Genomic DNA, 20345 nt, shown 5'->3' with positions numbered 1-20345 from the left:
GATTCTTCCTGAACTGAATCAAACAGCAAATAGATTCTAAATACAAGTGCAAGTACAATTCAATTCCCAGTCCTCTTTTAGAAGCTCACCAATGGCAGATGTAATTTACATTACTAACAAGGTCTAGTTCACTGTGGAAGTACCAGAGTACCTCTTTTGTTACTTAAATGAAAATGTGATCAATTTTTCTGCCAATTACTCTGTACTCAGTGAGAAAGAACTTTCAATTTATGTGTTCACTTTTATTTGCCTTTAGACTTAAAACAGTGATAAACTCATAAGTGGGACAGTTAAATCTTATGATAGATCTCTATTTTTTTTGAGGAACCTTCATACTGTAGTGATTCCATAATGGTTATACGTTTTTCCAGTCTCAAAAATAGTGTATAGGTGTTCTCAATAATTCTGACTTTTTAAGGAAAAAAATCACCTTGGGAATTTCCCATGAAATTACAAGCAATTTGGAGACAAGCTAATGAAAGGCAGGGGTGGGGTTTGGAAGCTACAGTGTCCATAGTAAAGTCCATTTTGGAAAGTATAAACCACATATGATTTCATATAAAAATTTTCTTTATTTCCATTGCAAAGGCAGGCTTGCTTATTGTCTTAGCAGCTAAGATTTTAAAAGTTCAAGGCCTTGGAAGCAGAAGTTAGTTGGAGAGAGGTCTAGGAGAAGAAAGGACATTATAAAGTTAGATATAACCTTGACTTTATTTTTAATCAGCAGTTAAATAACAGAAAGTTTTAGGTCATTTCAAAGGATTGCAAATATGAAAAGCTACTCATAAAGTCATGGGAACAAGGTCAGATGAGGTCTGGGTGGAAATTTCTTGCCCAGTTCTCTAACCTTATCTCGTGTCTCTATATAAAAAAAAGAAAAGTAAACTTCATATGAAATATATTAGTCTGAACTCTGAACTCTGAATTTCTGATCTTTTAAAGATTTATGTCATATCCTCTTAATTAAATAAAATATTTATTTGAACCCAAATAGTCCTTTTTAATTTTCACAAGGATTGTATGAAGAGGTAATTCTAGAAATTCTATTTCTAGAAAAGAAATAGTTTATTAGATTTTTAAAAATAGTTAAATGGGCTAATTATTGAAATATAGCTGTTTAAAGTAGCATATTCTAAGATTTTCAAGCACAACTCATTGTGTAATTATTTTAAATAGATTCTTTTCAAGTAAGGTACTCTGTTTAAACTCAGCACTAGTCTCTTAATCATGATCCCTAATATAATCTAAATATTTTCTCTCTAGTAAAATAACTATAATTTCTAAGTAGCTGATCTGGGCAGGTTTTTGGAGAGGCTGGCATGTTACAATGATGGTTTCAAGGACCAACGGTGGACAGTCATATCCATGCTTGTCTCAGAACTATCTACTTAATGAATGCCTGCCCATGGGCATGATATTATATCTCTTTGACTCTGTAAGAGTAACCATAATGCAGTTGTAATGAGGATCAAGTGAAAGAATATTTACAATATACTTGGTTTAGAATAAGTGCTCACTAAGTGGTACCCAGTAAAGTAAAGCAGGGCACAGTACTCAATAAATTGAAAGCAGAAGCGATGACAATCATATATGTTTTCTTCTTGTTTATCAGCTGCAGAGCATTTCCTTCTTTTTGAGGCCTTGGTCCCATCAGAGTACAGATTAGTGAAAGAATAGGACTATAGTATCCCTGCCAAACTAAAAGATCCATGAGAGCAGGGGCATTGGTTGCCTTATTTTCTCTTGAGTCCTGTGTGCCTGGTATATAGTAGCACTCAGTGGTTATTTCTGAATGGATGAATTGCAGTTTTCTCCATCCTAACAAGAAGTGATAGCAAACTTTCACTCTCTCATAGAGGAAGCAAGTCCCAATTCCACCTACATTTTAAAATAGACTACCAAATTGAAGACTGTGAACATATCACTTGACCTCCAAATCTTCCAGAGACCAAAGATTTAACAAATTTTTTCACTCAGAAATTATTTTTTTAAAAAATATAAGAATCCTAGAAATCCAGAGTGTACAATTGTGTGTCTCCATAGTGATATAAAGAAAATGAGGTTGGAGTGAACCATTCTTCTCTTTAGGTGACTGATGAAGGAACATTTTCAGTATTTTGACAAAGTAGGCTTCATCACTTTGGCAAAGGAAGAAATTGGTAGAAATAATGTTGGAGAGTTTTCCAGAGTATGAGAACACACCCTAGACTCTGATCTTCTGGGTTCATTAACCAGAAGTCTATTAAATGGGGCTTCCTGTCACAATTGGCCACAGCCATCTCAGACACCACAATACCAGTGATACTTCCCACGTCACTAAGGAAAGATTAAGTTATGTTCATTCAAGAATCTCCATCAAATGCAGACATTACTTTCTTATTCTTTGAAAACCGTTTGTTTAACTGATATTTGATTTGCTAATATCTCCCAGTTTTCCCCATCAAAGCTGAGTTCAAAGAATAATATCACTAGAAATAACCACCTCCATCTCCCCATTACACAGCCCATTTCTCTTTTTCAACTAGGATTGGTTTTAAACTTTCCAAACAGTGTTGCCAGTTAAATTTGATGCAGATAAAAAATGAATAATGTTTAGCATAAGGATATCCCATACAATATACTAAAAAAGCTATTTATTGTTTCTATAAAATTCTAATTTACCTGGCATCCAGTTTATTATTGTGTTTGTTTGTTTGCTCAGTCTGGCAACATTGCTTCCAAAGGGCTCATGTAACCAGGCTAAAAAACATATGGGCTAGCCTACTATGTAAGAAGAGAGTGAGAAATTAGCATCTCATTCAAACCTTGAATTAATCATTAATATCATTTTTTCCTAATCATTATTAAGAGTAAGTCACAAGAAAGAGTAGGAAATACTCTGGAGTTAGTAGGTATAGGTAAGAACTTTCTCAATGAAACCCCAGCAGCACAGCAACTAAGAGATAGCATAGATAAATGGGACCTCATAAAACTAAAAAGCTTCTGTTCATCAAAAGAAATGGTCTCTAAACTGAAGAGAACACCCACAGAGTGGGAGAAAATATTTGCCAATTATACATCAGACAAAGGACTGATAACCAGAATATACAGGGAACTTAAAAAACTAAATTCTCCCAAAACTAATGACCAATAAAGAAATGGGCATGTGAACTAAACAGAACTTTCTCAAAAGAAGAAATTCAAATGGCCAGAAAACACATGAAAAAATGCTCACCATCTCTAGCAATAAAGGAAATGCAAATTAAAACCACACTAAGATTCCACCTCACACCTGTTAGAATAGCCATCATCAGCAACACCACCAACAACAGGTGTTGGCGAGGATGCGGGGGAAAAAGGAACCCTCTTACACTGTTGGTGGGAATGTAGACTAGTACAACCACTCTGGAAAAAAATTTGGAGGCTACTTAAAAAGCTGGACATCGATCTACCATTTGATCCAGCAATACCACTCTTGGGGATATACCCGAAAGACTGTTACTCCAGAGGCACCTGCACATCCATGTTTGTTGCGGCACTATTCACAATAGCCAAGTTATGGAAACAGCCAAGATGTCCCAGCACTAACGAATGGATTAAGAAAATGTGGTATCTATACACAATGGAATTTTATGCAGCCATGAAGAAGAACGAAATGTTATCATTCGCTGGTAAATAGATGGAATTGGAGAACATCATTCTGAGTGAGGTTAGCCTGGCTCAAAAGACCAAAAATCGTATGTTCTCCCTCATATGTGGACATTAGATCAAGGGAAAACACAACAAGGGGATTGGACTATGAGCACATGATAAAAGCGAGAGCACACAAGGGAGGGGTGAGGATAGGTAAGACACCTAAAAAACTAGCTAGCATTTGTTGCCCTTAATGCAGAGAAACTAAAGCAGATACCTTAAAGCAACTGAGGCCAATAGGAAAAGGGGACCAGGAACTAGAGAAAAGGTTAGATCAAAAAGAATTAACCTAGAAGGTAACACCCACACACAGGAAATCAATGTGAGTCAATGCCCTGTATAGCTATCCTTATCTCAACCAGCAAAACCCCTTGTTCCTTCCTATTATTGCTTATACTCTCTCTACAACAAAATTAGAGATAAGGGCAAAATAGTTTCTGCTGGGTATTGAGGGGGGGAGTGGAAGGGGGTGGAGTGGGTGGTAAGGGAGGGGGTGGGGGCAGGGGGGAGAAATGAACCAAGCCTTGTATGCACATATGAATAATAAAAGTAAAATGAAAAAAAAAAAAAAGAGTAAGTCACATAGTTTTTAGTCAAAGATAATTCAAGTTGCCCTTCCATTGCTATGTGGATGAGGAAGACACAGAAAGGGAGCCAAAGTCTAACAGCACTGTGGGTATGCTAGCTGAATGGCACCTGATGGAGATGCAAACTAAAGCCCTAGCCAACTCTGCATTAAAGAAAAGGCATTAATCTGGGGAAGGTTCTGCTCTCCTTACACTGTTCCAGTTAATCATGTTTTTCTACAAATGGTAACATCTGGTCTCCATTACCTGCTGAACATTGCTTTTATAAAAGCTGATGTTAAATCAGGCAGGTATGACCACAGTGGCCAAAAAATGTGACTTCTATTTTTAACACTACAGTTTCACAGTCCCTCAGTAAATAGTTTTTATAAGTCTTATTTAAATCCCCATTGAGTTTATTCTTGGTTTCCAGATCCCAGCCTGGAGCAAATACTGTGGCTAAATTACATGAAAGGGCACTTGAGAAAAATGGCAGCTGCCTTTTATTGTATTAATAAGTTGACTCATTCAACAAATATTTGTTGAGGATGACTATATAAAACAGGGCACTAGAAGTAATAGAAAATAGAAAAACATGACTTGTTTCATGCCCTCAAAGAAATTAAAATCTGGGAAAGCAAAGAGCGGCAATCTGAAGAACAGAACATGATCCTCAACAGATGAGAAATGCAGAGGAAGTGTTGTGAAGCATCCCAGAAAAGAAAAGCTGTATCCAGTTGCAGACTGGAAAAACTAAAGAAATGAAGTAGTGTTTGGAAATGAGTCAATAGTTTATGCACATCATATAGTGAGAAGGCCAATATGTTGGGGAGTTCTCAATGGAGAGACTGAATGAGAGAAAGTTTCCCTTCCACTGGAGGAGAGGAAGTGCTTCATCTTAATTGGCTCAAAAAAAAAGGTGAATGAGGAGAAGTCTGGGAAGAATGTGATGTGGAAGGCCTTGCACGCCTGGCTGAAAAATACACACACGGGTCCTGAATGTTTGAAGAAATGACTTGGTCTGAACTGTACAACCCATGTGGGAAGTACCTGAGTAATTAATTCTTAAGGTCAGCTGATACATCAGCAGAATTTAATTGCATTGGAAGCATGGTTCTCACTTAAGATGGTTATTTTTAGATTAAATTTTATCATATTTTGCAAAATTGAGTTGTTTTAAAGAAACATAGGCTATCATTCCTGTATGTCATTGACTGAGATGTATGATTTTGAAAGGACAATAATTGAAGTGTATTGTTATTAAACCACAAGTCAGTTAATCAATGACCAATAACCTTTTGTGCTCCGAAGTTTAGGCTGCTCTAGAAGGTATGAAAATCTCTATGATGCTGTTCATTGCTCTTGAGGATCTTAGAATTTAGCTGTGGATACAAGGAGAAAAGTCTTAACATCTCTATAGAACAATTTAACACTACAGTCTTTGCTACTGCTTACAGTACAGTACCTGCCGTAATATTCCTGAGAAGGAAGGTCTCCAAATGAAGGGTAGAAGGAGTAGCTTGAGAAGTTTCCTTAATAGTCTTAAGCTGGATTTTAAAGTTTGGGCAAGATATATCTCTGTCAACAGGAAGCGAGAGAGGGAAGCAGGAACATCTTAAGCAATGATGGGGATTGTGTCTACGGTACATAAGAAGAGAATAAATTGTCTGGAATGTGTTGTCAAGAGAGGTGATAACAAAGATAAAAGATGAAAACAAAATGGAATTCTTTTTTATTTTTTTATTGTTGCTCTGGGAGTACGTTGTGACATTTACAGAAGTTCTTACAATATATCATTGTATACTGAGGGGGCTGAATTCACTCTCCTGATCATTCTCCTTTATCACCTCTTCCCCCATTCCTGGAATCAACAGGTCTCATTTTTCCATTTCAAAATGGGATTCTTGAAACTCAGATAAAGACTTTTGATATTTTCCTAGAAATAATGAGGAGTCATGGCAGATATTCTTAAAAGGCGTCTCTCTTTTTATTATTGTGGTAAAGTATATATGACATACAATTTACCACTTTTACCATTTCAAGTGTGTAATTCAGTTGCATTAAGTGCAATCATCATTATCACCTATTCCCAGAACTTTTTATCACCCTGAGTAGGACCTCTGTATCCATTAAACACTAGCTCTCTATTCTCTTTCCCACAAACCCTGCAGTAAGCACTCCACTTTGTGTCTGTGTGAATTTCACTACTCCAAGAGTCTCCTATCAGTGGAATCACAGGATCCGTCCTTTTGTGTCTGGGTTATTTCATTTAGAAATGGGAGATTTTTGAGCGTGAAAAGGATGTGGCAAAATCAACATTTCATCAACAGTTATTTGACAATTAGTGTAGTGTGGAAGCAGAGCAATGTAGAACTGGGGTCTAGGAGGCCAACCAAGAGTTTATTTAGCAATCTGGCTGTGGTTCTTAGATCAGGGCGATACCCACAAAAACAGAGACTGCAAGACAGGCCCAAAGTTTTAATTTTGTTGTTGTTTATTTGTTTAATGAAAACATGTCAGGCTTTGATAGCAAAACAGAAATAAAAAATAGGGAAACAAAAGTTAACAATATAGGAACTGACCAGTGCTGGCTATGGATTAGAATACAATGTTCAGTCCAGGGATTGAGTGTCAAGGGCAAAGGACTGATTTTGTCTGCACTGGGCACATTTGAAGTGGCAATGGGATATCCATGAGGAAAGTTTCTAATGTAGTTAGAAGTAGGAGTGGGAAGGTAGCTGATGTGGAGATAGGCACTGTCCTTCCACATGCCATCCAATGCCTTGTCTCTGAGAACTCCCCAATTCCCTCTTCCAGCTAAGTCAAACTCTTTGTCTTCACCTCCTTATCGCCTTCAGTTTTTACCTTTGTTCCAGCAACTTCCCTGCTGTTTGGGGTTTACTTCTTTACATATTTCCAACCCATTGTAAACTATGAGCTTCTTTAGGGCAGTGGCATGTCCTTGACATGGAGACAACCTGGTTACCAAAGAGCCTGGAACCTCAATAATTTGACATTAAACTTATCAGAACTGAAAACAGGAAGGGGGGTGAAGGAATGTAGACTGTTATTAAAGATTTCCTATGCTTCAATTTAAGTGTGAAAAAGGGAGTTCTGAAAAAATAGGAGAAAGGTTTAAGGAAGGGAAGACTGGTTTAATATAAAATAATCCAGACTGGGCATTTTATATGAATGGCTAAAAGACGATTATTCAATGGGTTGTATTTTCTTTTCAAGCATGGAGTCTCCTAGAAAGTAATTATAACTTACCTGGTTCATTCCACCTCCTAGATTACCCTTGCTCTGGAATGCTGGGCATGGTGTCTGGACTTATTTCTGACTCCCAGATTACAGCATCCAACCAAGGGAATAGAAACTGGATGCCAGAAAACATCCGCCTGGTAACCAGTCGCTCGGGCTGGGAGCTGCCACCCGCAGCCCATCCATACATCAACGAGTGGCTTCAGGTGGACCTGGGGGAGGAGAAGATTGTGAGGGGCATCATCATCCAAGGTGGGAAGCACCGAGAGAACAAGGTGTTCATGAGGAAGTTCAAGATTGGATACAGCAACAATGGCTCCGACTGGAAAATGGTCATGGACGAGAGCAAGCGCAAGGCGAAGGTGAGGCACAGGGCCGGGAGCGGCGCCCAAGTGCAAGTCAGTTCTCACACTTTTGACTTTCCCTGAGGAAATAACTGATTCTCATCTTGTCAGCATGACCCCCAGTTCTAGGGAAATGTGGGACAGTGGTGTTGAAGGTGAGGTTTGAGGTTAACATAGAAAGGAACTGTGTGTGACTGGTCCCTTTTCCTCCCCTGTGGGGGAAGGACAGACAGCCCATCCTTCAGATAGGAGACCTGCTGCAGGCCCGGCAGGCTGAAGCTGACAACAGCAACCAATAAGAACCCACAACCCCTTTGCAGACTCTTTTCCTTCTCTCATCCACCCTAGTTTAAGTGTTGTGTTTCTTACTTATTTGTTTAATTATTTTTACGTATTTATTATTTTGAAATCTTGGAGATTGAACTCAGGGCCTTGGGCATGCTAGGCAAGAGCTCTACTACTGAGCTACCTCCCCAGCCCCTGTCTTTAGATTTTTAATTGTGATGAAATACACATAGTGTAAAATTTCCTATCGTACACTTTTCAAGTGTACAATGCAATAGTGGCAAGTATACTTATTCATATTGTTGTACACACAATCTCCAGAACTTTCTCATCTTATAAAACTGAATCTCTGTACCCATTCAGTAACAACTTCTCATTCCCCCTCACCTTAGGCTCTGGCAGCCACCTCTGTACTTTCTGTCTCTATGAACCTGACTGCTCTAGGAGCCTCACCTAAATGAATCAATCATATAGTACTTATCCCTTTATGGCTACTTATTTCACCTAGCACAATGTCCTCAAGAGCTATCCATGTTGTAGCATGTGTCAGAATTTCCTTCCTTTTGAAGGCTTAATATTTGTTGTGTGTATAGCTTTGTTACCCATTCATCCATTGACAGACAAAGTTGTTTCCACCTTTTAGCTATTGTGAACAATGCTTAAATGTATTTTTTTATGCATTTGGAACTTTTAAAATGCAGTTTGGCTCTTGGTAATCCAATAAAAAGAGAAGGGAATCTTAATATAAAAATATTCCAACATTCAAAAAAAACTTATGGTAAAATTTTTTAATCCAACAGATAGGTTTAGTAATTGTTTTACTTAGGCTGATGGTTACATTTATTTGTATTTCCTGAGCACACTTGCAAAGAATCCTTAGCAGTGCTCTGGGTGGCAGGAAACAGGTTTAGGACTAAAATAAGCATCTAGACAATCAGCAGTTTAAGTTCTATACACCGTGTGGGAATGGTAGTCAACTGATGATACTTCTCACACCAACACAGTTGGCCTTTTGGCCTCAGCTTCTCCATCCTCCATTGCCCAGGATGAAAGAAGATTGTAACTCAGTGGAGGGAAGATTGTTCCTGCTTCCACTCTAACCAACTGTGGGAATGTGGCGAAGTATAGTGACTCAGGCCAAGGCACTGCAGGCAAGAAATGATCCCTGTAGAGATGCCAGCTCCCACTAGCTCCAGATGTGGGGGCTCCAAAGAAACTGTCCTGTCCCCCACAGACTGCGGGTCAGTGTTAGAGCAGCTCACCACTGGCAGAGTCCATGTTGTGGGAAATATAACACTCTCCTTGTGTTAACGTGGTTTCCAAACCATTTTCAATGTTACATTTACCTATGTGTAAATGTGCCTTTCTTGTGCCCATTTTACTTTCCCTTGGATGTCCACCCCTCTTGATTCAATAAAAGGGAATGTAAAATAAACACCAGAAACTGGAGTTCCCTATGAACCCATGTTTTCTGCAGAGCAGGAGCACTGTGACTTGATCACAGAGCGAGAATATGGTACAGATCATCAGCTTCCTGCAGCTGCCGATGGCAGTGTGTGCTGTTGTGACAAGTTCTTCAACACTAGGGTTCTGAGAAAGAAAACAGATCGCCATATGCTTTTGATAGTACACGTCAAATGCTTCCCATCTTTGGTATCTAACCCACCGTCTGCAACTGACTCTGAAGCCATCACTTCCTTGCAGTAAACTGGGTACAGAATTCCACAAGAAGCCCATGCATGTGTTTCAACTTTAACAAAATTGTCAACTCCTGATTGGTTGAATGTGCTGAATTTTATTCCTAAGATATCCACTAGTATCATCTTCTTAAGATATTTAAAGCCATGAATGTTTCTAAGTTGTTTATGTAGAGTCTAATCTATGATTCCTAACAAGCCCTTCCAGTGAAATAAAATCTGTAAATGGCAGATCTGCCCTTCTCTCCCTCCAACCCACAAACAGCCATGAAGGGCAAGGTCTGCCAGAGTCTGAATTAACTGAACTTCCCAGGAACAGAAGGAGCAAACAAAGCCCTCATCCGTTACAGCACCATGAGTCACAGATTCCCTTGCAAATTTCTGCTGTTGAAGTTAGGCCAGGTCCATGTGTGGTTTGGTTGTTAATATTCCCCGCTCACCACAGACAGCTTGTATAATGTATTCAACTGTGTTACTTTTTTGCTCAAGGTAAAACTGAGAGAGGAAGCTTGGATTCCATAGACACCTGTGCTTTTCTCTTGCGATCTTAGAACTATTTAAGGTGAACAGAGCAACCTTAACGTGTGTGTATAGTAATGGTATTTGCATTATAATTAGCATCTCACTGACAACAACTTAATTGGGCCCAAAATATAGGTCAGATTCTCAATTACTGGCAGCAATTGCAGTTCTATCAAGAGTGCAGGACCCTAATAGTGAAATTGCTCTTTAAAAAAAATAAGGAAATTAATTGTGAGATTCAACTCTGTGTTAGCATTTTCAGATTTCTAGTGGCTTTTCTGAGTTGGAAAAGGCCAATTAGTTTATTATTAGAGCTCAGAAAACCCCTGGTTATGTTACACCCTACTAAATCTGCCTGTGTCCACCTACATACTTCCTCTATTTTGTCATGACATTTCCATTACTGGATGATCACATCTTTGGGGGCTTTAGGATGCCTTGACCCAGCCATGGGGATGGTTCCCACTTGAGACTAGCCTGGCCAGGACTGGCCAGCCATTCCATCTGAGCTACCAGTTCTAGTAGCCAATTTGCATCAAGTTAAATGCAAATTAGTGAAACTAAAAGTGTTTTATTTGGTGTAAGGTGTTCTCAACTATTAAAATGAAAAGACTAGAAGCCCAGTGTGGTGGTGGATGAGAAGCTGAGGCAGCAGATCACATGAGCTCAGGAGTTTGAGTCCAGGCTGGGCAACGCAGCAAGACTCCTTCCAAAAATAAGTAAAATACAATGGGAGAGTAAACTGCAAGATTTCTAACAGCAGAGATATCTTGGTCGTGTGGCTAGGGGCACAAGATAAGTCTGCTCAGGTTTGAATCCTGGCTCTGCCACTTACTATTCTTATGGCTGTGAACAAATTTCTTGATCTCTGTGTGCCTCAGTTTCTTCATCTGTAAAAGTAGGGAAATAATAGAATTTACCATGAAGTTCTTTAGAAGATTAAATGAGTTAGCATATTTTAAGCATTTAGCACCTTATGCCAATAAACATCATTCAATGTTTGATATATAGCAGGACATCCTTAATGATCAGACAATTTTAGTTTTCAAATTCCCTCCCCCTTCTCCCATTCTCAATGGAATTAAGAGTAATGTTGAGGAGAAGAGGCCATATAGAGGCTTATCCATTTATTGAAAAAGAAAACAGGCTAGTTGTCCATTTCTTATGATTGTGCTCAAGGTTTTGACTTTGCTGTCAGTGTAACAATGGAAATAAAATAATCCAGCAGTAGTACTGAGAGTGAGTGGCCAAACTCCTGAAGAAAGATCACAGTGGCTTCAAATTAGGGATACATTCAAAAGAGGTGTCAAGCACACTGCAATTCAACCAACAATGAGAACATTCCAGGCTGGAGGCATGGCTCCTAGCAAATGCAAAGCCCTGAGTTCAAACCCCACTACCGTGCGTACACACACACACACACACACACACACACAAACACAAATCAGAACATTCCTTCACAGTCAGGACCTTTGTTACTTTCCTGAGACTTTTATCTATGAGTGACTCCAACTAGTGGAGTTTCTTAAGCATTAACTTGGAATGACCCAAGTTTTTGAAATATAGCATTTGCACAACATTAAATGTACTCTGGCCTGGAGAAGTGGCTTGTTGGTGCATTGCTTACCTAACATACAGGAAATCCTGAGTTCCTCTCCAGGACCCCCTCCCCAAAAACACTATCTCTTATTTTAAGTATTTAATTTCTTCTCTTCCAGAGGACCAACTTTTAGCCAAACTAGCTTCACATTTAAGAGAAGGTAGCTAGAGTATTTATTGAAAATGTGGTATCTATTATAACTTCTGAAAAATGGCAAATTCTCTTCCTATCTTCCTCCACCTCAAAGATTTGATAACAGCATCATTTCTGAGAGGCACATCAGCATATCATTTAAAGCATCTCGTGAAATCCTCAGCTTCTGGTGCATACTCAGCATGTACCAAGAGTTCCTGAGAAGTGACATCTGTCACTTCTTAAAAGAGGTTGCTTTTTCCTTTCTCATTTATGAGAGAAATGCCAGCCATTTACAAAGTTGTGGGATCAGGCTCATTTCTCTGCCCTATTAAGAGTCCAGTAGGACATGAAGAAGCTCAGGAAACACAACCCTCAAATACGTCCTTTTGGATTTCAAACTCAGGGTACTCAGGCATGATAAATACAGGGGAGGGCTTTCTCTGAACTTCCCTTCTCTGCCTGAACAGGACTCCTGAGGGTCCAAAAGGGACTCAGTGGTCATGAATCCCATCCCAGGAATCTCACTTAGGAATACTGGGGGTCTATCATAGCACAAGCGACTGGAGGGTGATATCTTGCTACCTCACTTACACAGGCTTTGCATAAGTTATTACCTGCTCTTCTCAGGCCCCATTTATCTTTCCTAACACTATTTACTCTCCTCTAAGTTACCCACACTCGTCCCCTCTTCCCTAGGAAGATGAATATATAAGCTTCTAGATCTTATTGAGTATTCAAATAGTCACTTTTCTTGCACATAGTAAGTTCATATGTTTTTTCTTCTGTTAATCTGTCTACTATCATCTTATTTCATAGACTTGACTATTGAATCCTTAGAAAGCAGAGGAAAGTTTATCACTGATTTACAAAGGGAAGAAAACAGCCACTCAAAGGGAGTGGCTCCCTTTTCCTCCGCTTTAATAACTGGTATTGTTTATGCTTCAGTCTTTTGAGGGCAACAACAACTATGATACACCTGAGCTCCGGACTTTCCCACCTCTTTCCACACGATTCATCAGGATCTACCCCGAGAGAGCCACTCATGGCGGACTAGGGCTAAGAATGGAGCTGCTGGGCTGTGAAGTGGAAGGTAATTACAGTTTCCAGAGTCCCTTCTAGTTTCTTCCTTTTATATTTCCATTTTCATGCATTTATGCTTCTGATAGTGCTGTTGCAAATTGATACCTTTTCCCATGGGTGACTCTGCATGTCTGAGCCTGCCATTCACCAAGGCTCAACATTCTGGCACATACCACAAAGCAGCATATTTAGAATCCTACTCTTCTCTTAGTTGTTTGCATAACACTCTTCAGATTCAATAGGATTGTCTCTTGACTTTTTTAAAAAACAAATTATTGGTTTTTAACTATTTTGGCTTATTTTATTTTATATTATTTGATATGGGAATCTCACTATGTTATCCAGTCTGGTCTTAAACTTGCAACCCTCCTTCCTCAGTTTCCTGAGTCCTGGAAGTAAAGGCATGTTCTGTAGTGCCTGGCTTCAAAATTCACTACTTTAAGATGCTGTGTATGGTAGCACACATCTGTAATCCCAGCTACTTAGGATATAGAAGCAGTAGAATCTCAGTCTGAGGCTGACCCAGAAAAAATCTTGAGATCCCATGTGAAAAACTAACTAAAAGCAAAAGGACTGAGATGTGGCTCAAGTAGTAGAACACTTACACAAGTATGAGACTGGCCCACAGTATGATACTCAGTACCACCAAAAATATTTTTTAATTCATCATTTTAAGGTGAGCAACTCAATGGTATTTAGTGCATTCACATTTTATTTGTACAACATCACTTCTTTCAAGTTCCATACAATTCCATTACTGCCAAGTACAACCCTCTACAGATTACACAGTCTTTCTCCCACTTCCCCTTTCCCAGCACCAGCTGCCACTAATTCCTGTATTATTTAGAGGTCTGCATCAGATCCAGGCATCTGTCTGTGTTACTGACTACCATTGCACACTAGCAGGAAGCAGCATCTGACAGAGTAAGATGTCAAGACATAGCTTGGGTGCATGTCTTGGGCTGCTGCAAAGAAACAAAACTTTACATGAGATAATGTGTATGAAAGTATGGTGATATCTGTTTAAGGCTGTTACAGTGTAGGCTCAGGTTATCATAAGAAGGTCATATCAAGGACAAACTCAGTGCACAGGCTGACCTCCAGTCTACACTCCCTGTTAACATATAATGAGTGAGATGAATGTTTTGAGTTGGTTACTATACCATTTACTGCTTTTGTGCATTAGAATTCCCATCTGCCTTAGATTTGAGCATAAGTAAGTAACCGTACACCAGCTTTTCTGTCCCCTTAAAAGTCTTTCTTCAGGTTAGCTAGAAGAATGGATATTGTTGGTACCCAGATGATAATCAATTGACCATATGTTCATAGTTGTTTCAAAGAATGCTTTCTAATATCACTTCCTATGGATTTCAAAATTATTTGTGTTTTGAGCTACCCGAATATAATTACATTCCGGAGCGCATTGACTTCCTTAAAACTTTCCTAACGTATACAGGATCATAAGCCATCAATCACCACACTACTGAATAATTCATGGCTCCTTTTCTACATGTTCATTTAAAATAAGTGAATTATCTCCCATTCTTTCCTGGATGATTGCTTCCATATCTATAATCATGTCCCAGCCTTCTGAATTACCCAGCCACTATCAGTCCAGACCAAGAATGATCATGTGCCAGGGCTTTGGCAAAGATGCCAAGAAAAAGAAGGGATGGGCAGATTGAGACAAGTGCAGATGCATTTGTCAATATACTGAAAGATGTGGTCATCTGGAAAAGGGAGGTGGTTGAGTCAGGTCTTTCACCAAGATCCTGGAAGGCAACACTGATTTAAGAGGTAGTGTGAATGGATGGTTGAAAACACTGAAGCTTGTGACAGTTTGCCAATGTCTCTTCTGTAGTGAGGGCAGTAGATATTACTGGTGAAGGGCTCTGACTGCAACTGTTTCCAGCACTCACTAGAATGAGGAAGTTGTCCCAAGCCATGTGAGAAACCAACCCCCAGCCTCCAGGGACACAATTGGTGAAAGGGAGTGCTTTTTGTTCCCCCCACTCCACCTTGAGCCACTCCATCAGTCCTTTACTGTGAAGTTTTTTTTCAAGATAGGGTCTCACAGAACTCTTTGCCCTGTCTGACTTCGAACCACAATCCTCCTGATCTCTACTTCCTGCATGGCTAGGATTACAGATTTCAGTCACACCCAGTAAAGGAGTGATTTTCTGTTCCCTTAAACTGACGAACAGGCCTTATTAAATATCCACTTTGTGATGTGTTCTGTGAGAGACATCCAAAGGCATATGAAGAGAGGATGAGGTCCAATTCAGCCTGCCATGAATGTTCATCCTACTTTGAGCTAGCTCTTATACTTAAGAAACAGAGAACCACAGAAGATAAAATATTTTCAAATACCCAAATTGGGGCACAAAAATGATTCACTTCCTACTTTGTGCAATTTAATGTAGCCACCACCCTGAACCACTTCCATTGTGGGACTTCTCCTTTGTCAATGTCATTAAAAATGCAGAAAAATCAGCAAAGTGAATAGAGAGTTTAAAATTCTTTAAAGTTGGAGAACATCATTCTGAGTCAGGTCAGCCTGGCCCAAAAGACCAAAAAATCATTTGTTCTCCCTCATATGTGGACATTAGATCAAGGGAAAATACCACAAGGGGATTGGACTTTGATCACATGATAAAGCGAGAGCACACAAGGGAGATATGAGGATAGGTAAGACACCCAAAAAACTAGATAGCATTTGTTGCCCTCAATGCAGAGAAACTAAAGCAGATACTTTGAAGCAACTGAGGCCAATAGGAGAAGGGGACCAGGAACTAGAGAGAAGGTTAGTTTGAGAAGAATTAACTTAGAAGGTAACACACATGCACAGGAAATTAATGTGAGTCAACTCCCTGTATAGCTATCCTTATCTCAACTAGCAAAAACCCTTGTTCCTTCCTATTATTGCTCATACTCTCTCTTCAACAAAATTAGAGATAAGGGCAGAATAGTTTCTGCCTGATAGCGAGGAGTAAGAGGGGGTAAGGGAGGGTAAGGGGTTAGAAATGACCCAAACATTGTATGCACATATGAATAAAATAAATATTAATAAATAAATAAATAAATAAAATTATTTAAAGTAGCCCGTTATCAAGGACAAGGACAGTTTAGGGAAGACCACTGTGTGAACTACCAGAGAGAGTTCTATTGATCCAATGATAGCAACAAACAGAGCCCAGGATCTGTGTGTGTGTGTGTGTGTGTGTGTGTGTGTGTGTGTGTGTGTATGTGTGTGTTTTATAAAGTCTGGATTGCATGCCTAAAAATGATGTGCTTATTATCCGTATGTGGTGAATTCCTGGTTACTGATGTGTGTAGATGAGCAGCCAAAGAAGTTGAAACTCAGTTAGGTTTCTGCATTTGTCATAACTTGGCTCAGAACATAAGCACAATAGGACTCAGTGTTAACATCTTTTTTTTTTTTTGGTGGAATTGGGTTTTGAAACTCAGGACTTCATGCTTGCAAAAGAGGCACTTTCCTACTTGAGCCACATTTCCAGTCCAGTGTCAAGATACTACAGGCATTATTGACACATTCCTACTAGCCAGAGCTGTAAGAGAAAGGACTCCTCTACTCCCAGCTTCTTGTATGGTTCTCAAACATCAAGGGCACTGTACCTTATCTCCAGTTCTGTAAAGTGAAACGCAATGCCAAAAACTGTAAAATATTAAACAGATTGCAAAAATGAGTAACAGGCTAAAAAAAAAATAGACTGAACTAAATTTAAAAGACTTCAAAAGCAGTCTTTGATTAATGTTGGCTACCTTTCAACTACAAATTCAAAAGTATGGGAATACCTGCCAACAGTAGAATGCAGTCCCTTGGGAGCCCAGGTAATCTGACCTCAGGCTATCTGAGACAACCCCTCTCACACACCTGCCCTGAAGGGAGGGCTTATGGGTTGAGTTGCTGCTTAGCAAGAAATAGAACAATATGGTGCTATGTGTGAAGGCTGATGCTCCTTTTGGAAGAAAAATTATAATATAAACTTAGTCGATACTAAGAATACAAAAGAATTCATGACAAATGATTTCTCTAGCACTTTGAAAATGAAATGAAATCAGGCAAAATCTCCATCATCAAAGTTCTCAACTCCAGGGTCATGAATAAACAGCTAGAGAGAATTCAAGAGCTTTTCAGAAAAAAGAGGATGTTTATGTAGATAACATTGTATAACACACTAAGGCAGCCAAATTTACTCCATAGATAAGGATCAAATACCCAAACAATGCATTCTCTGATGGATTCTGCAAAATCCAAGTGTATTTACCCTCCTGATAGAGGCAAAGCACACCCATGGCCTTCAAGATTAGCATTTTCTGCAAAAGCCTCAGCAGATCCAACAGCCAAAACCTTGAGAACACATGTCAGAGGTATGAAATAGTAATCCTTGGATCTTATTTCAGCACCTACAGCTGGACCAACCACTCCCAATGGGAACCCAGTGGATGAATGCGATGATGACCAGGCCAACTGCCACAGCGGAACAGGTGATGACTTCCAGCTCACAGGTGCAAAAACCATCTTCATCCCATTGCTGTACCATTTCTGTTCATGTCATTGTACATTTGTGTGTGTTCTCCTGACTTCTTAGGGTGATGGGATTCCCACCCTGGAAACAGAGGTAGCCTTACCACAACTCTGCATCTTCATTTCCCCATGCCATCATGTAAACAAATTGTTCTTGATAGCCACAGCCAATTGAAACAACAATGTAAGCCATTTCAGAACCAAAGGTTGGGATTATCTAAAGGAAAATAGAATTTCTTCAAGGCAGAATGTGCTAAGCTGATTGTCACTTTCAGACCCTCCTTGCCACCATGTCATGGGCATAACGCATTCATAACCACACTGCAGAGCGTTCATTTTCCCTTCTAATAAGTGGAGACTTTTCCAACTAATTGATTAAATTAGGTTTATATTTCAATGTGAATTTTAAGTTGGAGTTCTATAAATTATTTTATATCAAAATTTATAAACACAGAATTACTTATTTCACATCACCATGAAATAAAAAATTTATCAGTTGATGTATGCCAAATGCTTCACAATTAATCTATTACTCCCAAATTGTCCAAAGTCCAAAAAGCTAGAAAGTGACCTTCTCTTCCACTTGGAATGACAGAGGAAATATTGGTAAGTGGGAAAATGGGACTGTGCCATGTAGAAATTGACCAGGGCTCTAGCATTATCACCCTATTGTTGCCAAAAGTATCATGGGACCCATACTACTATCTGGGTCAAAAATCAAGTCTCATATAGCATCTGACTCTCATTTAGATTAAATGCAAATCTGTATTTATACCCAGAAGGGACCCAGTGAGCCCACATATTGAATTTCCATGGGCAAAACTGAAGGCACTGCTATGTAACTGTAATAGAGACACGTTAATGGTTAATGCATTGATGCAAAATCTAGAAGGAGATGTCTCACAGTTCACTTTCAGTTAGTTCAAAATCTCTCCTCTGAAAGAGTGAGAGATCTCTGTACTCTGAGATAGAATAAAGGGTAAAAAAAAATAATAATAGTCCAGCTCAGAAATTCAGTACTGTGAAACTGAGTTTAAATCTCACCTCTTATAGCTGTCTCCCTCCAAATTTCCAAGATAATCACTTCCACTCATTGTAAGCATTGTATTACTATGGGCTTTTGAATGCAAATCTTGTCACAAAAATTACTCTAACTAATGTTGAGGTATTTTCTGGGTAAGTTCAAGTTGAAAACCTTGCAGCTGATGTAAAAAAACAGAGTATTTTCCCTGAGCCAGGTCCTATGGAAACTTCCCAGGGTTGCCTGTAAACACTCTACCACAAACCTCAGAATTTTGTGGACCCTGTCACATCCGTACTGAAATTCCTCATAAAAAAGAAAGAATTGCAGTATCACAGTATCCCCATTTCAATTGCCCTCTTGTGGAACGGTTCTTTTCTTTATAAACCCTGAAGTGGTCAGTTAATATTGATTGGAAGCAAAGCCTTAGATTTACTCCTCATATCAGAACAAACAGCCTTCTCATTTTTGCATTAGTTCATGACTGAATCAATTGAAACTGAGGCTTTTGAATGAAATAGGGCAAGTCTGTTAGCCTGAAGCAAATTGTGTGGCGGCAAGTCACACACCCCAGAAAATGGGTCATTTATAGTGGAAACACTGACAGCCCTTTAAAAGTACAAGGTTTCGCTTTACCTACAATGTTTGAAATTGTTCCTTGAATAGAGAGGAAAAAAAAGTTCACCCTAATTTTTTTTTACATACCACCATGCCAAAAAGAAAAGTTATTTTCTGAGGCTAGCATATTTGTCTCACGAATTCTATAAATATATGCACATAAGAACCTCTGAGGATGTTGGTAATACCCACCCCATAATCCCATCAAGAAGAGGCAATTTTAAAAAACATTCTAGTGCTTCATATTCATTTATTTTATTAAGGTCAATTTTTCCTTTTTACAAAACAGAGTTTGCTTTATGAAGCTGTGTTACTCTTTTCCGGGAAAGGCTGTGCTTACATGAAATTGTTTGAAGGACATCACCTAACTCAAGTCCCTGATTACATCTAAAAACACACCTCATATGTTCACCCGCTTCTCTGCATCCTTTTTGCTAATTGTCATGGGATTTACTGTCAGGGTTGTAAACTTTGGGTATTCAGTGCAATAAAACCAAACCAAGAACTTTCTCACTTAAACCCTGATAACTGGAATGTGGAAACTAGAGTCAAAGCTCTCTTTAACAGTGCTTGGGTCCTTAACACAGATGGCATCTACTTAATTTCTTCTCTTGAAACAATCTCTATGTATACCGAGGGGGAGAAATACTGTACAAAATGCTCGCTGCTTACAAAGGCTTTGTTCCCAGTGAGCTATACACAGTGGTGGAAATGAGAGAGGGTTGGCTCTCCCATGCTTGCTGACCAAGGTGAAAATCCACACACTCTCCCGCCGCCCCCCCAGTTACTCATTTGCAAATGCCTTTGAAGTCATTAGATAATACAGTTGCCTTGAAAGGCACCAGGAGGCAAAAATTTCACCTTGGAGCTGTGTGTACCCAACAGTGGAATTTGGCTTCCAACCTATAACAAAACTGATAATGCATATCGGTTGTAAAAAAGTGAGTTTTCACCTTGAATCTTTCTCCTCTAAGACCACTGGGAACAGATGCTAA

General features: G+C 39.2%; 1 protein-coding gene across 7 annotated transcripts in view; it reads left to right on the top strand.

Annotated features, from left to right (window-relative positions):
* The window catches only part of Nrp1 (neuropilin 1), a 145117-nt gene that overhangs the window by 104293 nt on the left and 20479 nt on the right, over positions 1-20345 (top strand). For 4 of the 7 annotated variants that reach the window (XM_074056324.1, XM_074056323.1, XM_020161232.2 and 1 more), the window contains exons 10-12: positions 7530-7861; positions 13028-13172; positions 17588-17692. In XM_074056324.1, the coding sequence (XP_073912425.1) occupies positions 7530-7861; positions 13028-13172; positions 17588-17692 (582 nt within the window). The remainder of the gene's footprint in view (positions 1-7529; positions 7862-13027; positions 13173-17587; positions 17693-20345) is intronic. The other 3 variants (XM_074056325.1, XM_020161235.2, XM_074056327.1) reach the window with 1 other exon arrangement.

The sequence above is a fragment of the Castor canadensis genome, chromosome 15 (assembly GCF_047511655.1).
Source record: "Castor canadensis chromosome 15, mCasCan1.hap1v2, whole genome shotgun sequence".
Classification (NCBI taxonomy): domain Eukaryota; kingdom Metazoa; phylum Chordata; class Mammalia; order Rodentia; family Castoridae; genus Castor; species Castor canadensis.
Note: the sequence above shows the minus strand (reverse complement) of the source record. Positions and strands in the feature narration are given on the sequence as shown.